At 37.9% G+C, this 19,126-nt stretch overlaps 1 protein-coding gene across 1 annotated transcript; it reads right to left on the bottom strand.

Moving 5' to 3' along the window:
* Positions 1-6,376: 6,376 nt before the first annotated feature.
* zbtb32 (zinc finger and BTB domain containing 32) lies at positions 6,377-16,375 on the bottom strand. The gene is made up of 5 exons (XM_029451293.1): positions 16,281-16,375; positions 12,772-13,854; positions 11,707-11,816; positions 9,391-9,558; positions 6,377-7,854 (listed from the first exon to the last, which is right to left on the bottom strand). The coding sequence occupies exons 2-5, from the start codon at positions 13,821-13,823 to the stop codon at positions 7,625-7,627; spliced, it is 1,560 nt and encodes a 519-aa protein (XP_029307153.1). The 5' UTR covers positions 13,824-13,854; positions 16,281-16,375; the 3' UTR covers positions 6,377-7,624.
* Positions 16,376-19,126: the final 2,751 nt, after the last annotated feature.

Here is a 19,126-nt window from a genome sequence, read left to right as displayed (position 1 = left end):
CTAATCCATATTTATATATCAGTATTATTATATATATTATTAAACCCTTCAATGACATCATCAGGGTTATCTTGGCTTGACACTAAAATGTGAATAGAAAGTCTGCGTTAGACGTACAAACCGAATGTGAGTATAACGAAGTGGACCTGTTGCATTATGTAAATTGTGGGATCCATTGTTTTTGAAGGACATCTCAGACTGTACAGATTTAGATCTTTCTAATTTTTTTAATTATTATTGCCCTTGTGATTCCCTGAACTTCAAGGCTTTGCAATACTAAATCAATACTGCAATACTTTAAATGTATGTGCAAAACATTCGTATCTACCGCCTACCTTATGATTGACACAGATTGAGTTACAAATTAGAATGATTTTTGCTCAGTTAATAATAAACCAAAAATATATAATATTTATTTTCCAATCACTTTAAGTTGCAAACATTTTTATTTTTTAAAACCTACTAATATATTTAAATGGATCCTGTTATATTCTATTTGAGAAAAATATTAACATAAATCAGCACAGTAATCATCATTCAGTCACTGTCTTGTGGTCATTGCAACATACATGCAGCAATCCAAGGTTTTGCAAGTTCCTATCCTCTGAGTTATTTCCACCATACTCATTCTGAAATTCCACTTCTGCATTATTTTAGTCATCATTTAGGGACAAAGCTATAATCATCATCATCATCGTCATCATTTGCTTCAGACAGGCCTTCATTTTTAGAGTTACTGTCATCCAAACTGTCAGTTGGAAAGTCCATTATGAATTTCATGACAATCCATAAAAAACGTTGTTATTTTTTTATTTAGTGAAGCGGGACATGACAGAGCTAACATGACGGGGCAAACCAAACAAACAAACCACTAAAGAAAACAACAATTGGCTGTGGTGGCCAATGAAATACCTTGGTCTAACCATGTTTTGTTGTCTTTATTTGCATTTTCAACAGAAAGAAACATCCAAAAGTTGATATTTCAGTATGAACCAGACATTTACAAATAAGACGTTTATTTTCCCAGAGGATGAATCCTGCTGACTTTGGTGATTCCCCTGACTGCTCTACTTTGTGTTTATTGCTAATTAGCTATGTTAGCATGCTAACGTGCTACACAAAGACAATGAACATGGCATACACATTATACCTGCTAACATGGCCATGTTAGTATTGTCATTGGGAGCATGTTGGTATTCTGAAGTTAGTGTTTGGTATAAAGTACAGACTCACAGAGCTGCTAGTATGGCTTAGTCTGGTTTAACCTTTGGCAAGCTTCCTCTAGAACTAAAAAAGTCAAATGTTTTTACAGGCAGACTAGAACTCCCACATGACGAGTAAACTGACATTTTAATGTCAGGTCACCCATACTCTGTCTAATGTACTCCCACATGCTTACAATGTTTACATATTTTAAAACATCACAGCCTTGTTCATGTGTTTTTTGGTTTAGATAACTTTTGTCCCCTTTCCTGTGTAGATGAGAGGAACAGCTGAGTCTACTCTACTCTGGCAGAATGATGGAGCTTAGCTCCAGCTGGATCTCTGCAAGCTTCCCTCCTTTTTGTTGGCTGCTCCAATATCTTTTAAAGCATGCAGGCTGAAACAGCCTTTAAAAGTCCCTACATTGTCCATTTAGTAGCTTCTATCACAATCGTAGCAGTTGTTTAAAATGTTTAATCAAAAAGATAGAAACCATGTATTTATGTCTAATATATCTGTGTTTTGTACAAAGTCTGGAATATGACACTGGAATTATTATAGAATAAATTAAGAAAACAAGAAATCTGGGGTTTCAAAACTGTGTGAGGGTGGAGAAAGAATCCTTCATGACTCCTTTCCTTTTTCCACAGAGATGCAAACTCCTTTTTCCGGACATCATGTCAGGAGTTTTTCAAGTGCTTGCCAAGAAAAGCCAAGTGACGCCATAAAAGTACAGATTTGCAACATTTGCTTGCTTATGTCTCACAGAAACAGAGCAAGCCTTCTCGCATTGCTGCTCAGTGAGAGAGACCAAAACTGTTTCACGCTACCCTCAGTATGATCAGCGGTACAACCGCTCTAGGACTAGACGGAAGCACTACCCTTGGTGTGGCACACTGCTCGAAATTGCCACCGAATACTGCTTTCAAAGTTCCAAGGGCCACCTTGGTTGTTGAAGCCACAGGTGAGTAATCAATAATAATAGAGAAGTACAAAAGCGGATATGAAGCTTTAAAGGTCCCCCAACATATTTATTTTACTTTACCGAGTGGTATATAGCAACAGAGTTTTGTTAATCTTTTACCTAGATTTCCGCTTCCCCTCTGCTACATACATGTGTGGGTTTATATTGCAGTTCTTACAGCATTGCAAAATGACATTTCAGCAATTTTCATTGGGACTTCATTTTGGTGGTATATTCCGAAACTATTTCCACAGAGTTCTGCTAAAGAAACACTTTTACATGTACTTTTAGAACCACAAGGGACAATAACCAAATCACCCCCACCGGTTTGGCTGGAGGCAGACATCTCAAAACTGTCTGACTGAATACCACAAGTGGTAAGTGAAAAAAGTGTTTGGATTTGCTTTCATTACTTGTGTAAAAATTGTTGTGGTTCACATCTAATCCTTTGGCCAACTATGCTTCTCATTTACTGCCTATTGACATATGCATTTAGAGAGACATTTTTCTCTCAGTACAGTCAAGATAGTCTGTATTCCTTGGGAGAGTATTATATTCATTGCATTGTTCATTAAGGTAACCATGGTCAGAAAAAGGCCCAACGTTTTTTGAAAAACAGGAAATGAAATGTCCCTCACTCAGTTGGCCGGAATCCCTTATTTTTATATATTTTGTTACTGACTGTTCTGAACAGTCCATGGATTAGGGTGACCTTGAGGAGCAAAGGAACAATATTGGAATAAATTATTTAATTATTAATAAAAATGATTCCCCCCCCTAAAGAAATTGCCTTTGGCAAGACATTTACATCAGTGGCTGCATTTCAAATCACATACTTTTTCTTTTTAGTATGTACTGCAGCTGCCCTTACAAAGGGCCTACTGTAGCATGCAGAAGGCATACAATTGGGACATACTATTTTGTCATAACAATGCACCTTGAACTTTGACCCACTTGCTCATATATCCCCTGCGCAAAGGATTGTAGGTCAGAATAGCCAGAAAAAGCATGCTGGCTTGCATGCTGCAAAATGCGACTGGATGTAATAGGATGTAATCCTGGTATTTTTGGCATACTGCATTTGACATACTATGTATTAGGACATACTAAATCTTTTTCTGGCATACTAAATAGCATGATAGTATGGGTAGTGGAAGTTTCTGAAAGTATTCTTTTGAGGATGCATACATCACTAGCCTATACATACACATAGTGCAGCCTATATGAAGCCTGAGAGGCAAACAAAGTTTACAAAGCACTCACTGTTACTGTTGGAACGAGGAGGGCAGAAAAAAGCTTTTAAAAAATGAAGGGGACATGCCCCAATCCTTGTTATATCCTTTGTTTTGACTATTTCTTTCATAAAATAGCCATTAAACAGAGAATGTTTGTTTTTTGTACGGATTAAAGAAACGAGATATAACACGTTGTCACATTTTGTTCTTCTGTCCTTCCTCTTCAGCCACATTCTCCATTCCCAATCTCCTCCATTGCCATTTTCCTTCCATCCACCATCATCTGCTCTACCTGGCCTTTCCCGCCCACCTCCTCATCTGCATCACCCAAACACCCATCGGCTTCCAATTCCCTCACATTAGATCCAGCTCTACAAATACCAGACCACTGTCACTTTGCTTTTGCCAGTTCATCCTAGTTGCAATGTACATTATAATCTGGATTTCAAACAACCTAAACCTGAACTCTGTTCTCAGAATCTGAGTCTGTCAACCAGTAGCTGTACCTGCTTACCAACACCTGCCTGTAAGTTTATTTATATACAATAATCTCTTGAACTTCCGTTCCATTTGAGTTTGGGTCTTTCCCCTGCTGCCTGCTCTTCTAATCGTGACACATGCAAATTAGCTTTAGAGGTGCCTGTGTGTGTGTGTGTGTGTGTGTGTGTGTGTGTGTGTGTGTGTGTGTGTGTGTGTGTGTGTGCGTCATTTAATTTAGTTTTGTCATGCAACGTATCTCTTTCGAAATCATGCTTTGTGAGACAGAATGCAGTATCTGCATGAGATTGTTGGCAAATTCAGTGGTTACTGCATGCGTTAAACCAAAATGACAAAACTGTAATGACTAACGTCTGGAAAACATTTCTTCATAGTTGTGGACAATAAGAAGATATGTGGCCTCTCCTACTAACAAGGATGTCACCCTCACTTGCAAAGCTTTTAGGTTTTATCCGTCCATTTAAAATGCCTGTAGAACTGAGGCTGAGCTGCAGGCATTTTAATTACCGGTAAAACAAGAGGGAAGTTAAAAGGGTGATGTTTGAAAGATTGTAATAGAAGATAGAACGGTGGAAGTAAAGTGGAAAAAAACATTTTGGGAAATATTTGGTACGCATGTTATTCTATTTCCTTTCACAGATCATGTTCTCGTCCACACCAAAATCTATTTTGTACACTATCCAGTAAGTTGACATAATAAATATTTGTATAAGCTATTGGGGCTCCAAAGAGACTTTTTCCCTCCAGTTAATTTCAGAAAAAAAAGATGTAAAACACAACCCATACCCATAAACGATGTCATTTCAAACCCTAACACTCTTAACTAAAGTTACTATTTTGCAGTCTTGTCTTAGAAATGTTATAGCTCTTTTACCTCAGAAAACATCTTGACGTATTTTATAGTTGGAAAGGTTTAAATAATTATGTCTTATTTTCATTTATCTGCATCAGTTTCAGGGTCCTGGTAATGGCTTAATGGGACACTTGAATAGGACGGAGCCATTGTTAAAGTTAACACATGCTTTTCCTATTATGATCAGACAAAATATCTGCTGTGAAAGACCCATTGTGTTCAGCCCCTTCGGCAGGATTCATGAGAGCTCATCCATGATTTAATAGTTGACTCTTCAAGTGTGAACATTCAAACACATAGTGACATTTTGTGGCAAATTATGTGTACTTCGATAATAAAAAAAATAAGTGCATTGACATGTTTGACGGAACACTAACAGCCACATCGATCTCATTGTATACACAGGCATGATGAGTCAAGCCAAAAGAGTAGATTAGACCTGCGTCGGTTCCACTCCACCGACCGGGTACCCAGGCGCACACGTTAATGTCTCACGCACATTGCAAACTCCAAGCCAGCAGAGACTGGGGAACTTGCACAGACGGAATAATGGAGGAGAACAAAGACTAGTCTAATTAGATGTAGTAGTTACTTACACAGAAGACATGAAATATGGAAGAAGAAGAAGAAGAAGAAGAAGAAGAAGAAGAAGAAGAAGAAGAAGAAGAAGAAGAAGAAGCATAACATAAATAATGGCTAAACCTTGCTCTTACACGGACCTACAGTTGTCTCTTCAAACTAGCGCTGCACATGAAGTTTACAATAACATTGGTCCTTTTTGAAACTACAAGCCCTTGACGTCAGAGATAAACACAAGGAGGCGTCTCATTTCCAGTCGGTGTCATGCTAAAGTAGCCTCCCTCTGACAGGAAGTGTGCCCCCGGACGCGGAAGCGCATATTAGGCTAATATGCTTCGGTTTCAACCAAGTAGGATAAAGGGAAAATGGCAACATGTGGATTGTTTAATTCATAATTTTAGTATTGTTTTTATCATTGAGGTTTTGCAAAGTGCTTCATCTATCAAATTCCAATTTATTCTTGTGTTATTGAACGTCATAATAGCACTATTGTTTACTACTACAGTATAACGACAAATCATCTTTTTCCTGGTAAAGAAATGTTTTTTTTCATACAGTGCCTTTTGTAACACAAAGCGATGAAGTGATTTGTTTTCTTCGCATACCGTCTGTTTGTATTCACCCTCTGTCTGAAACACTCGCTTTTAGTGTGTTTTAACAAAATTGTGTTGCTACTTGCTAGGCATCATCTTGGGTCAACTTCCTGTCATTGCATAAACTGCAACCGGAAATAAACTAGGGCACATTTAGAATATTTACTTTAAAAAACTGTAGTTGTGACATCACAACTTTACACAATTTCTGGGGCCTCGTTTCTGAAAAAGGGCTGTGTGGATTTCTACATGGATTAAGGGTTTTGATACTTTATCAGTATTTATATATCACTTAGTCCTGCTTTTATAATAAATAAATATAAATAAAAACATAGCTGATGAGAGACTTTTGAGGGATACCATTAATTTAATGTGCATTAGAAAAAAAGGTTTCTGTTTAAAGTCAAAACACTTATCTTAACACTGTCATGAGTAAGGTATACGTGTTTTCTTTATTTGTACAAATGACAAATAATTGCCAAGGTGGCATGTCATGGCATATTGATCAATTCAAAGCCTATAAATGAACTGAATGAACTACTACTTTTCATTTGATACCCCATACACATTAAGATAATACTGTACAAAAAAACAAAAAATATTTCAGTGTCTTAAACTCTACTGAAAGCTCCCTCTAGGAAACAATGTGTACGGTTACATACAAAACATGATAAATATGACTTCTGGGATAACTTTAGTCGCATAACTTCTGTGTTGCTTTTTGAGATTTATGGCAGGTAAATACCGCTTGGTATAAATATATCCATAGCATGCAACTTGTGAAATAGGCAGCAGTGGCATCAGTGACTGATTATGCAGAACATCTACTTTTAATGGAAGAGTAAAAAAATAAAAAATGCTAAACTATTGTTTGTCACTAGATAGACAGACAAGGCTGCCTTCAAACGCTGTTATTCTCATCTCAATGAACCAGAGCAGTTTAATGAGCTGTCCGGTGAAATATTAAGATGCCTACGGCATTCCTTTTTGTCTGTGTTGCATAAATACAGTCCCAAATGTTATGATGTATGGGATTTGGCTAACTTGAAGTTGTGTTGACTGACACTGGAGAGAACTCTTCTCTTTCTGCTTTTCTCTGACTATAATAACACAGGATCATATAATGGCTGCAGGTTTTTAAGTGCTGGATCAATGAATGTAGTCTGTTTTTAAATGTTCCAGCACTTAATAAAAACCCTCAGCCACTTGACCCATCTTTACATGGTGATTCATTTGTGAGCACTACTACAGAAAAAAACCCTGATTTGTTACAGTAGTTGCCCTCATGAGGGCGCTATAAACCCAGGTCAAACTTACAAAGTTAACACATTACTGTACAATAAGCTGTTGCTGTAACTTTGCTGCATGGACATGACCTAATAAGAAATGGTAAACACTTTCAGTACCTTTTCTAACATGTCATTGGCAATTAGTGCAACATTTCTCTCTTCTATAGTTGTGAATGTGTATTCGGAGTAGTTTCAGTTTGTATAGACGTTATTGCAACACTTTAAAAACACCTTTAAAACAGTGGTAAGTGTTGTCAAAGGACCTTCTTGGTTTTTCACACCTTATCTGGGATTATCCTTAAGAAAATCAAATGATTAGCAGCTGTTATTCAAATGACATGATAGTACATAAGAGGCACAAATTCAAGCTACATTTATGAGAACTTTGTAAAGACAGTGTGCTGTGAGGCTCAGATGTGTGAGTTGTACAGGTAAGTGCTGTTGATGCTCCAGTCCGGAGGGAAGTCCTGCACCGCGTGGCTCTTGACGTGTTTGTTCATGGAGACCAGGCTATTGCAGAACTCCAGGCACACTGTGCACTGGTAGGGCGTGGCCCCGCCGTGAGTCCGCAGGTGCTTGATCATCGCTGAGTAGTCCCGTGAGCGCTGGCCACAAATACGACACTCGAAGGGTTTCTCTCCTTGAAGCAGAGAGGAGAGGACAAGGGGGACAGGAAGGAAGAGGGAGAAGAGAGGTGTGCGCACATGAGAGAGAACTTTAGGTATTAAAAGTGTCATTCTTTACCATTGTTCTACAATAAGTTACTATACTATATCATCTGACTAGATTTATATTTTCTTTTCAGATTGAGGGATACATTTCTTAATTTGATTTACCAAAATCAACTAACCTGGGTCACAAATCATCCAGATCTCCATCGATACGTTAATGCACAACTTGCATGTACGAAAAGCAAAATACAAATAGATGGATAAATGGGTATACACTATCATTTTGAACAAGTAAAAACAAGTAACATTAAACCTCAACAGCAAGTTATATAAGATACAATAAATATATGGTTGGCATCTTACAGTTTTAGGACACATTTAATATGTAATATTTAGATTAAAGACGCCATCAAATTGCTCTTATAAATATTGTTTTCAGGATAAGATTTAATTTTAAATGCTGACCCATTCTATCTGGGAAAAAAAGCTTTTTTGAAGGTGTATGTTTGAGCACCATTTATGTGGTTTAGTATGTTTCAACCACTTTACAACAAATCATCTTATAGGCTTTATATTAATCTTTTTCTTTCTTTTCTTTTTAATACACATGCTATAGTGTTTTACACAATGTTTCGTAACTTAAACTTTGCACAACGTCCAAATATGCAGAGAACACTGTCTGACAAAGATGGTCCTCAGAGTGAATATTCTGCCTGAGGTTACTGTTGTCAAAGCTATCATGGCACAACAGTTGTAAGGGCAGCATTTAAGTGTCATTACACCCCAGAAATAATCAGACTTAATCAGACAGACGGCTGTTAAAGCAGACTTGATGTTAATCGTTGCTTTGATGGATTTTCAATCTCACGCAAGTTTCAGGTCTGCAAGTTTCAAGTTCCTGTACAATGTGTTTCATAGTATCACAATTAGTTGAAACTGTCAGCTGCCTGGAAGTTGCTGAAAAAATCACAAAAAAAACACAGCAGTCTGCATTTTGAAGATGTTATTCAGCAATGCTTCGTAGTAAATGGTCTAAAACATGCAAACGTGTTGGTATGGTCCTGTGACGGCCCCTGCTTAACCTGTCTTGTGTCAGTCACTGTGTTGTATCTGTTTAAAGTGTCAGTGGTGTCCTGCCCTAGAGCCGGGGTTGTGACAGTCCTAATGGGCTTAAAAAGAACACTTGCACACAAAAACATTAACACCAGTAACAAACATATCTGGCCCAGTTAACCTAACTTCACTTTTGAAACTGGATTTTGGACAAAAACAAATGTGTTGCATTTTGAAATTCCCTAAGGGGTTATGTCCCCAAAAAACAACAAAAATTAGCCATCATTGTGGGTAGACAGTGTTCCTAACCTGTAATGTCCAACCAGTGAATACTCGGCAACACCATAAGTCACAGAGCTGCAGTTTAGTTATTCTCAGAAAAAAATCTAAATGCTACAGTTATTTCTGCTATCACTAATCATCTTGCACTGTCGATTAAACGGTGTGCTTACCGGTGTGAACTCGGTGGTGAGTGTCCAGCTGATGTTTCAGACTAAATTTCTTGGGACAGTGTTGGCACTGGTAGGGCTTTTGTCCTCTGTGTTCTTGTTGATGGCTTTGTGGTTCATGCTGCACCACATCTCTACTTTCACAGAACCGACAACCTGCACAAGTCTCATCTGTGCAAACAAGAAAATACAGGTTAAAGTGTGAACATTGCGGTGGGCATCGAGGATCCCCTGGCTCTTCACAAAAACACTTTTATTTAAATGTTTTATTACAATTTTAAAGGTAGATTCCTGCAAAAGCCAACAGTCCTATAAAGGTGTTGTAGAGAACGGTATTGAACCCCGATGTGTTCATTTATTATTTTCTATTAAACACAGTATAAATAAATGTGAGTTTATTAAAACTGGACTTGTTTTCTGCCTTTATGTGTTTCCTTTTGTTCTTGTGTAAATTGTTTGTTTATTGTCATACTTTATTCCTTATAGACAAAATAAAGATCATTATGATTTACAAGCCACCAAATGACCAATTCCTTCATTTTGGAATTGCTTAATTAGGCAAATGATTAATCATTTATCCCCTAGTTCCAGCTTCTTCAGTTTGAAGCTTTTTTGTTTTTTATATCTATATATTTATATTGAATCATTTTGGCTTATGGACTTTGGACTTTTGTTGTTGTTGGATAAAACAAGACATTTAATGACACTTTACCTTGGGCATTTTTCACTATTCTTACTTTTTCAAGACAAAACCATTAATTGATTAATTGAAACGATAATCAGCAGATTAATCGATAAGGAAACGGCACTATTTATTCAATCCTGCTTAAATCGACAGCAGAAGTCACATTTAGGATTATTATACTCCTGCACCTCGACATGATGACAATTAATTATTATACAATTAAAAAAAATAGTTTCTTACATATGCTTTAGAATAAGTTATAAACACACACACACACACACACACACACACACACACACACACACACACACACACACACACACACACACACACACACACACACACACACACACACACAGAGAATTGTATTCACCTTTCAGAGCCACAAGTCTATTTTTGGTCAGCATCCTGTTGCAAGACATACATTCAGTTTGTTCAAGTTTACGTTCCTGTGACACGTATCGTCTGCAGCCACGTATGTTTGTGAGTCTTTTAAAAGCACAAAGGTATGATTTTGAAGTATAAGTTTCAACTCTAAAGCCTTTCAGTACCTTATATATTTTTGGGGTTTCTCATGTTAAAACATGGGTCTCATAGTATAGACAGGATGCTGAAATAAGAAGGGAGGGGGGGGGGGAGAATAAACCACAACAAGTGAACACTCGCCATTCTAAACACAACCTACTGAGCCCTGCTGTCATTAGAATGCTTCCTGTCCAATATTTCTCTTCAGTTCTCACTTTGCAATACTTAACATCTTATAGAGATAATGCTTTAATTTGCATTTCTCTTATTAACATACAGTTCTATCATTTGAGGGAAAAGCAACAAAACAAAAAAGCAAAAACAAAGGATGTCGAAACAGTCTCATACCAACACTAAAGGCATGTGCTTAAATGCTTTATTTGTACTTCTTGTTGTGATGTTTTTGTAATTGTATATATTAGACATATTTTCAATAAGAACTTGAGTAGTATTATGTACTCGTTAATTATTACATTGCTAGGTGACTTGTAATGCACAGCTAGTAGCCTAATCTCTTCAAGTATGAACATAATGTTCCATCAGATAAAACATGTTAATCAGCTTAATTGCACGAGAACTTTCACGCATACACACACACACACACACACACACACACACACACACACACACACACACACACACACACACACACACACACACACACACACACACAGGTTGTTTACTGGTATTGCAGTGACTAACATTCATGTTATACTTAATTATAATAAATATATATATATATATATATATATAATATAATAAATCAATATATATGATTTTTGTTAGGTATAGGACAAACCACTGTTGCGATGCAGTGCATACTGTACTGCATATATCTAGCTGTATCTACAAACCACACTCCTGCTCCTGTGCACCATGCTCTCAAAACCACAACTCTCTTTATCACTTTCCATTGCGTAGCTGTGTAGCCTCTGCCGGGGTTAAGGGTCATGACAAGAACCGCCTTAAAACGCGATAAATTGATTAGTTCTACACAGGATAAGCACTGCTACAGCCTTGATCGCATTGGATAGTAATACTATGATCAATGTGTTCTGATCATTAAGAAATACCAGCATGTTTGTTTTTATAATAGCTTGTATCTTTACCTGGTGGTGTGGAGGCTGACTCCCGCTGCGCTGGATCACCAAGGAGGCTGGTGCTGCAGTGTTGGCAGTCTTTAACTCTCTCTCTGCTGGCCTTCGGTACCTCATGGTAACTGTGGAAAGTACATTTTCTGATGCAATGGTTGCAAAACAAATGAAACTAATTGTACATTTTAACAATAATAAAGAATCTGCTTTTATTTGTGCTCTAAACAGGAAAAATATTCAGCGAGTAAAAGTCTCCCATGAAAAATGTCAGTCTGCATATATTTTACAACATTATGTTATCACAGATCACATCCTTTTAACACCCTTTCCTTCCTCTTCATCCCCAACCACAAGATATTTATAGCGCTCGTTCAACGTAAAAGCTCATTTAACTTTCATATAATGTGAGAGTAGAAGGAGCAGGATAATGAAGAGGCACGGAAGAATAGCTATCTTTTCCCCCTAAAAAGACACATAAATGTTTTTGAACAATTTCTTGTGGTACAGACGTGGTGAGTACAAACACTGAAACTGCATTTCAGTGAATGGAAAATCTTGAAATCGGCTAAGGAGGGGAGAAATTTAGGGGGCTCCCCTTTAACTCTTTACTGCTAAAGTTGGTAAATCACCCAAAAACAAAGTGCGTTCCACACTAGTATCTCTAGTATCACAACTAGGGCAGCTGTAAATTCATTCAGAATTAGAACAAAGTTTGGTTAGTTTTAATACCACAAAAAAGTTAAAACTTAGATTTATCTTAATTGAAAAAAATACTTGTATGTTTACTCTTATGTGCTGTGTTAAGTCTAAACAAATATGATCATGATTTATCAAAACAAACAAAAAAAGGCTTTTAATGTCTAGTCCTGGCGGGGAAGGGTTAACTGGTGGAACTGCTCTAGTTGGAAAGTGCAGGAGGTTCGATAACGCACAGACAGCAGTGAGTCAGGCACCATAGCTGTCGCAAAGGAACAATTGAGCAAATTAGGTGATTCTAAATGACAGAGAGGAAAAATGAGGAGACAATGACGGAAAATAGTAAACAGAAGTTTCCAAAATCATGTCCATGTGCTGACTTACCTCGGCTCACTGGTTTGACCCGTCTCAGTAAATGCTCTTGGGCTGGGGTTTTTTCGTTTCAACAGGCCTTGCCTGATTATCCTCCCCATCCCTGTAGACGCAGCGTAAAGGTTTTGTGTATAATGTGGATGAAAGCCTAAGAAGCCCATTACAGAGCTGTGAACAGGGCTTTGAAAATGAGAGCTGAGTAGGGGAAACATGTTGGGGGTGGAGAGGGAGAATGGGTATGCAACAGAGGACTGGTTTGGGGACTGAAGTGGGTGATCTGCAATTGAGCTTGGATAGTTCCCTGCTATCCGCCTCAGGGTGTTCACAGAGCTCCACATGTTTGTAGGGAAATTCCAGGGATAAGGGAAAGAGGAACTACTACTGGTAGGCATGTTGATAACACAGTCTCTGTTATAGGATGTTGCTGACACAGGAGAGAGTTTAGGCTTCTTCCTCGGGAATGGCGGAATGTTGGGGTTCTTAGCAGGATCAGAGGGCGCTAGGTTTCCCATGACAATGCAGTCGCTTGCCTCATCCACTGGGGAAGGAGTCTCTTGGAGTTTCTCATCTTGAACTGGACTTCCTTTTTGCTTTTGAGTGATCTCCTCTCCTTCTTCTTCTTCTTCTTCTTCTTCTTCTTCTTCTTCTTTTTCAACGCATGTGATTTTTCTTCTTTCACCCTCCTCTCTGACTCTGTAGTAGAGATTGCCCAGCTGCTTCAGGCACTGGTCCTCCAACGGCTGCATCTCCAACAGCTGAGCAGCCTTCAGCAGCAGGTGCAGGTCATCCACAGACACCTCAAGAGTCTGTGTGTAGGTGAAGTCCAGAACTTGCTGGAAGGTGCGGGGTGAGAAATACTCCAGAGTGCAGTGGGCTGGGCTGTCTTCGTCTGCCTGGGCTAGCTGCTGCGCTAGTCTTCTGCTAGCACAAGCCAAGACTAGCCGATGAGCCCTGAAAGTCTGACTCTTTACTGAGATGATGGCATCACAGAGTGACCCTGAGCGACGTAAGGCATCTGCCTGCTGCAGGAAGTGGTAGTATTGGGTGTTGTTGATTCGGATCATTTCTGAAGTTTGTAGAAATGTTATCAAAAGTCTGAGAAGAGAAAGTCAAAGGAACAATAATAAAGGGAGATACCATCAGATTATGCCCACACTGTGTTACAATTAGTTCCATCTATTTGTCAGTTGGTTACTATGTGACATTTCTAGAAATGCTAAATTGTAAATAGGAAAATCACTTTACAAATCAACTGCAGGGATTGGCTTGTGATTATTAGATAATGTTTCTCTGTTATTTGTACAGTTTTTTTCCCCATCCTTTCCAGACAGCATTAGCTGTAGTGAGAGTTGAGGGGGCAGAATGTACCTAAGGGGATTTCATTATTTATTTATATTGCGACGAGTTGGTGTAACGGTGAATTGGATTTTCAACTAGTTCACAGAACAGTTTATAAAATGGTTATGGATTTTTGTTTTAAAGCAAAAAACCCACCCACATATTTATATTTTAACAGCTAGTAGGATTCCCACAATTTTCACTTTTTAGGAGACTCTCAAATGTGCTGAAAAACCTTCCACAATCACAACCGTGTATGATATTGTGTCTAAATGTCTGGCTGATGTGTGGAAATGTATTGTGTCTTGCTTTGATATTCAGCACTCACATACACACTATAAAGCCACAAAGCCCTAACAGTATATGAAACCATGACTAATGACTGTACACATGAGTAAACATGAGTAAAGTTTGAGCGTCAATAACAATAACTGTATTTGGTTGACTGTATTTTGGATACGATAAACATCAAATGCAAGTGCGCAGCAGGGGTGGAATATGTAAATACTGTATCTAAGTATGTGACTGAAATATATGGAATTTCACACCTACAATTGAGAATACATGGATGAAAACGCAGCGGCTGTTTGTCAAAACTACCGGATGCCTGAGAAGTCATCTTCACATCATCTTCGTCCGAAGTCTATAATGGATATACAGTGTGTGGTCGGTTTTTGCAGCGGAGGTCACAAGTACTGTTTTTGCACAATTGCAAACCCCATTCGGTCCTCTAATGGTGACTATAAATGGAAAGTAGATGCGAAACGAAATGACATCGTCACTGGATATTTTTTTTAAAATGCGTATGCATTTTTGCGCCCTCACCAGAACTCACTATCTGCTCTTAATTAACTAAATTAATTATTTGATTAAGTTATTGGAAAATGTTGCGCAAAAAATTTGTAATACATTTTTTTTGTAATTATTTTATTTAGAATTTAAACAAAACAACACGCAGAGCTAAGAGTGAAAGTGATAGTTTTTTTTAATAAAAGTAATTACAGTTACGCAATATGAAATGTTGAGTGCAAAGTGTTGAGAACAGGTAGAGAAATGAAGCCGACTGTATCGTCTGCGTACATGAATATAAAGCAGCAACCCATTTACGGCTGTCAAAAGTCATGCGCTGCCAGATCAAAATTGTTATATATTTCCTGCATATTACATCATACAACTTAGGCCAGAGTCATAATCGATTAAATTACATATATATATATGTATTTATGTCCAATAACATTTCTATGGTACATTATGCATTCAAGCATCTTTTAAAATTAATTTGAATTTCCTTTCACATAATTACAATAATACTAAAAATAGTATTAATAATCATTTATTATTATTTAATAATACATAACATCAATATATTTTATATTAAACTATAAAGCAACTTCAGTTAACAATTAGTTGTATGTGTAAGGAGATTTTGCAGAAAAGTAGTGCTGATTGGGAATCAGTTTTAACTTATTGTACTTTCAAATATTGCGGATGTCTTAATAACAATAATAATAATAATAATAAAAAAATGTTATAAGCGCACTTTTCATTTGCATAAACAAAACTCAAAGTGCTAGCCTAATCTAGTCTTCCTACTCACATTGATGTCATTCACCTAACATGTATGATTTTCAAATATGCATTTAAGTAATGCATGTAGTGGTGTCCTCCTGAGGCCACTGGCCATTAAATTAATAATTGTATTGTATTGTATTCTGTTTTATTATGTTTCAAGTTTCTTTCAAACCCGGTCTAAATCTGTTATATCATTAGAACATATTGGATTTTGTAATAAACCGGCTTGGGCAATAACCAAATTCCCCCTGATGCTTTTTCAAATCTACAATGCAGTCTTGCAGAGTTGTGACATAGTTAGGTGTCTTTGAGCTCCTTGCAGTCACAGTACTATCTCAATGCTTACACAGGGGAAAACCTTGCATGCATATGTCATATTTACACATCCTTTGACAGGACATGAACTTACAGCTAGCCTCCCCACAGCTCGCATGTAAAGGACTGGAGTCACAAGAGAGAAGCCTGAACTTAAAGCCTCAACAGAAGATCAATAGCGACACACTAGGTTGCGTTTACGGTATACGGCAAAAAAGACCAAAGATGAGCAGTGTCAAAGTGTATGTGGTATCGGAAACTTAAGAAGCAGCAAGCTGTGTGAATGAGACACTTACCCGGTGTTCAGTGAATATTCTCCCTGGAGAATAATGAGCTACTTCGCAGCATGACTATGAAGTGACTTGTAGAACGACATGTCTCTCTGGGTACAGGTTTTGGTGTGAGTGGTTTCCTCCTTTTTTGTCTTTACAGTCCCTCCTCTTCAAATGATCTCTTTCCCTTATTGGTTCATTGATTCAAAATAAAAATAAAAATCAAATTTATTTGTATAGCCTAATATCACAAATTATACATTTGTCTCAGTGTGCTTTACAGACTGTACAGGTTACGACACCCTCTGTCCTTAGAACCTTGCATTGCACAAAGAAAAACTTCCTAAAAGAAACCCCATAATTAAAGGGGGAAAAATGGAAGAAACCTCAGGGAGAGCAACTGAGGAGGGATCCCTCTCCCAGGACGGACAGACGTGCAATAGATGTCGTATGTACAGGATAAACAACATAGTACAAATACAACATTTGACAGAAAATGATGTTGTGTTGAAAAAGAGTTTGGATGAATCCAGGAAAATGTCAAAAAGACTTCCCGGTGTCCAGCAGGACCAGGGCAGCAGACGCAGCCACAATTCCTGATACAGACGTAAACTTTATCAGTGGTAACCTGCCACATGAGACACAGAAACTCCGGGGATGATACCCCGGATGATGAGTTAGTAACATACATTTACATAAATGCATACAGATAGAGAGGGAGAAGAAGAGAGGGAGGGGAGGAGAGAGGAAGAGAAGGAAGAGAGCAGGGAGGTGTCCCCCGGCAGTCTAAGCCTATAGCAGCATAACTAGGGGCTGATCCAGGGCAAACCTGAGCCAGCCCTAACTATAAGCTTTATCAAAAAGGAAAGTCTTTAGCCTACTCTTAAATGTGGAGAGGGTGTCTGCCTCCCGAACGCAAACTGGAAGTTGGTTCCACTGGAGAGGAGCTTGATAGCTGAAGGCTCTGGCTCCCATTGTACTCTTAGAGACTCTAGGAACCACGACAGAACTTGATCAAAGATGACGCCAAGATTCCTTACAGTGGTGCTGGAGGCCAAGTTAATGCCATCCAGAGCTTCTATGTCATTAGAAAATGCGTTTCGGAGGCGTTTAGGGCCAAGTATAATAACTTCAGTTGTGTCTGTGTTTAACATCAAGAAGTTGCTAGACATCCAAGTTTTTATGTCCTTAAGGCATGCTTGAAGTTTAGCCAATTGATTGGTTTCATCTGGTTTAATTGATAGATATAATTGAGTATCATCCGCATAGCAATGAAAGTTTATAGAGAGGTTCCTTATAATATTGCCCAAAGGAAGCATATATAAGGTGAATAGAATCAGTCCAAGTACAGAACCCTGCGGAACTCCAAGACTGACTGGCTGTCATGGAGGATTTATCGTTAACACATACAAATTGAGATCGCTCAGATAAAAAGGACTTGAACCAGCTTAGTGCGGTTCCTTTTATGCCAACACAATGTTCCAGTCTCTGTAGTAGAATGTCATGATCAACAGTGTCGAAAGCAGCACTGAGGTCTAACAAGACAAGAACAGAGACGAGTCCTTTGTCTGATGCCAATAGAAGGTCATTGGTAACTTTCACCAGTGCCGTCTCTGTGCTATGACGAACTCTAAATCCAGATTGAAAAACCTCAAATAAACTATTATTATGTAAAAAATCACATAACTGTTTTGCAACTGCTTTCTCAAGGATTTTAGCGAGAAAGGGTAGGTTAGATATCGGCCTATAGTTGACTAAAACCTCTGGATCAAGACTAGGCTTTTTAAGAAGTGGTTTTATTACAGCTACTTTAAAGGATTTTGGTACGTAGCCAGATTATAGAGACAGGTTGATCATATTTAATAACGAGGTGTTAATTAAGGGTAAAACTTCTTTAAACAGTTTAGTTGGAATCGGGTCTAAAAGACAGGTTGATGGCTTAGACGATGAGATTGTTAGAGTTAGTTGGTTAAGGTTGATTGGAGTAAAACAGTCTAGATATATTTCAGGAGTTACAGATGTTTGTAAAATTCCGGAGGTTGAAGTTAAGTCATTACCAATTGAGGTCAGGAGGAGATTAATTTTGTCTCTAATAATTATAATTTTATCGTTAAAGAAGCTCATGAAGTGGTCACTACTCAGAGATAGAGAATAGAAGATTATGGTACTAAAAGTTTTCTTTGTGACTACCTCCATAGTAAACCAGTTCTTGTAATTATTTTGTTTTGTTTATTTTGCTTAAAGCATGGAGGCAGATTTACTTTTTAATATTCTTCAATTGTTTTACAAGGTAAACAAAATACAGTATATTGATATTGTATGCAAATCACAATTTCAACAGAAGTAACACATTTTCTATAAGTGAGAGAGGTTTCATTTGACCAAATGATTAATGTATGTGTGTGATTGAGAAACAGGGACAGCAGTTAGAGCAATATTTGCATGCCCTTGATGCTGTATACCTGAGCATGCTGTACATGATATCCTCCCCTCCAGCATCACTTGCTGGTCACTACATTAATAGGCTGTTCTGTGCTGAGACAAAAACCACTTCAGAGACACTAATCTGTGACAGGAAACATACAAACAAAAGCCTGGTGGTACGGGTATGCAGGGCTAGGCCTCACTGAAACCTTCACTCTTGAAATAGAAATATCTGCTTCGTCTTTTTGATATAGTAGTCCTTTCAGATGTCGGTGTGACAACCTGTAAAAATAGGTCAACTGCAGAGAGCTGGTCAGTTTAGAAGAACTCAACGGTTGAGTACATTATGACTCCTTTTGATTGTCTTTTGAAAGCTTTATCTTACCATTAAATCATTAATAATCAGAATTATATATTTTTAAGATATAATCATGCATTGATACAAC

Source organism: Cottoperca gobio, chromosome 16 (assembly GCF_900634415.1).
Source record: "Cottoperca gobio chromosome 16, fCotGob3.1, whole genome shotgun sequence".
Classification (NCBI taxonomy): Eukaryota; Metazoa; Chordata; class Actinopteri; order Perciformes; family Bovichtidae; genus Cottoperca; species Cottoperca gobio.
The sequence above is the reverse complement of the archived record's forward strand: the minus strand, read 5'-3'. Positions and strand labels throughout refer to the sequence as shown.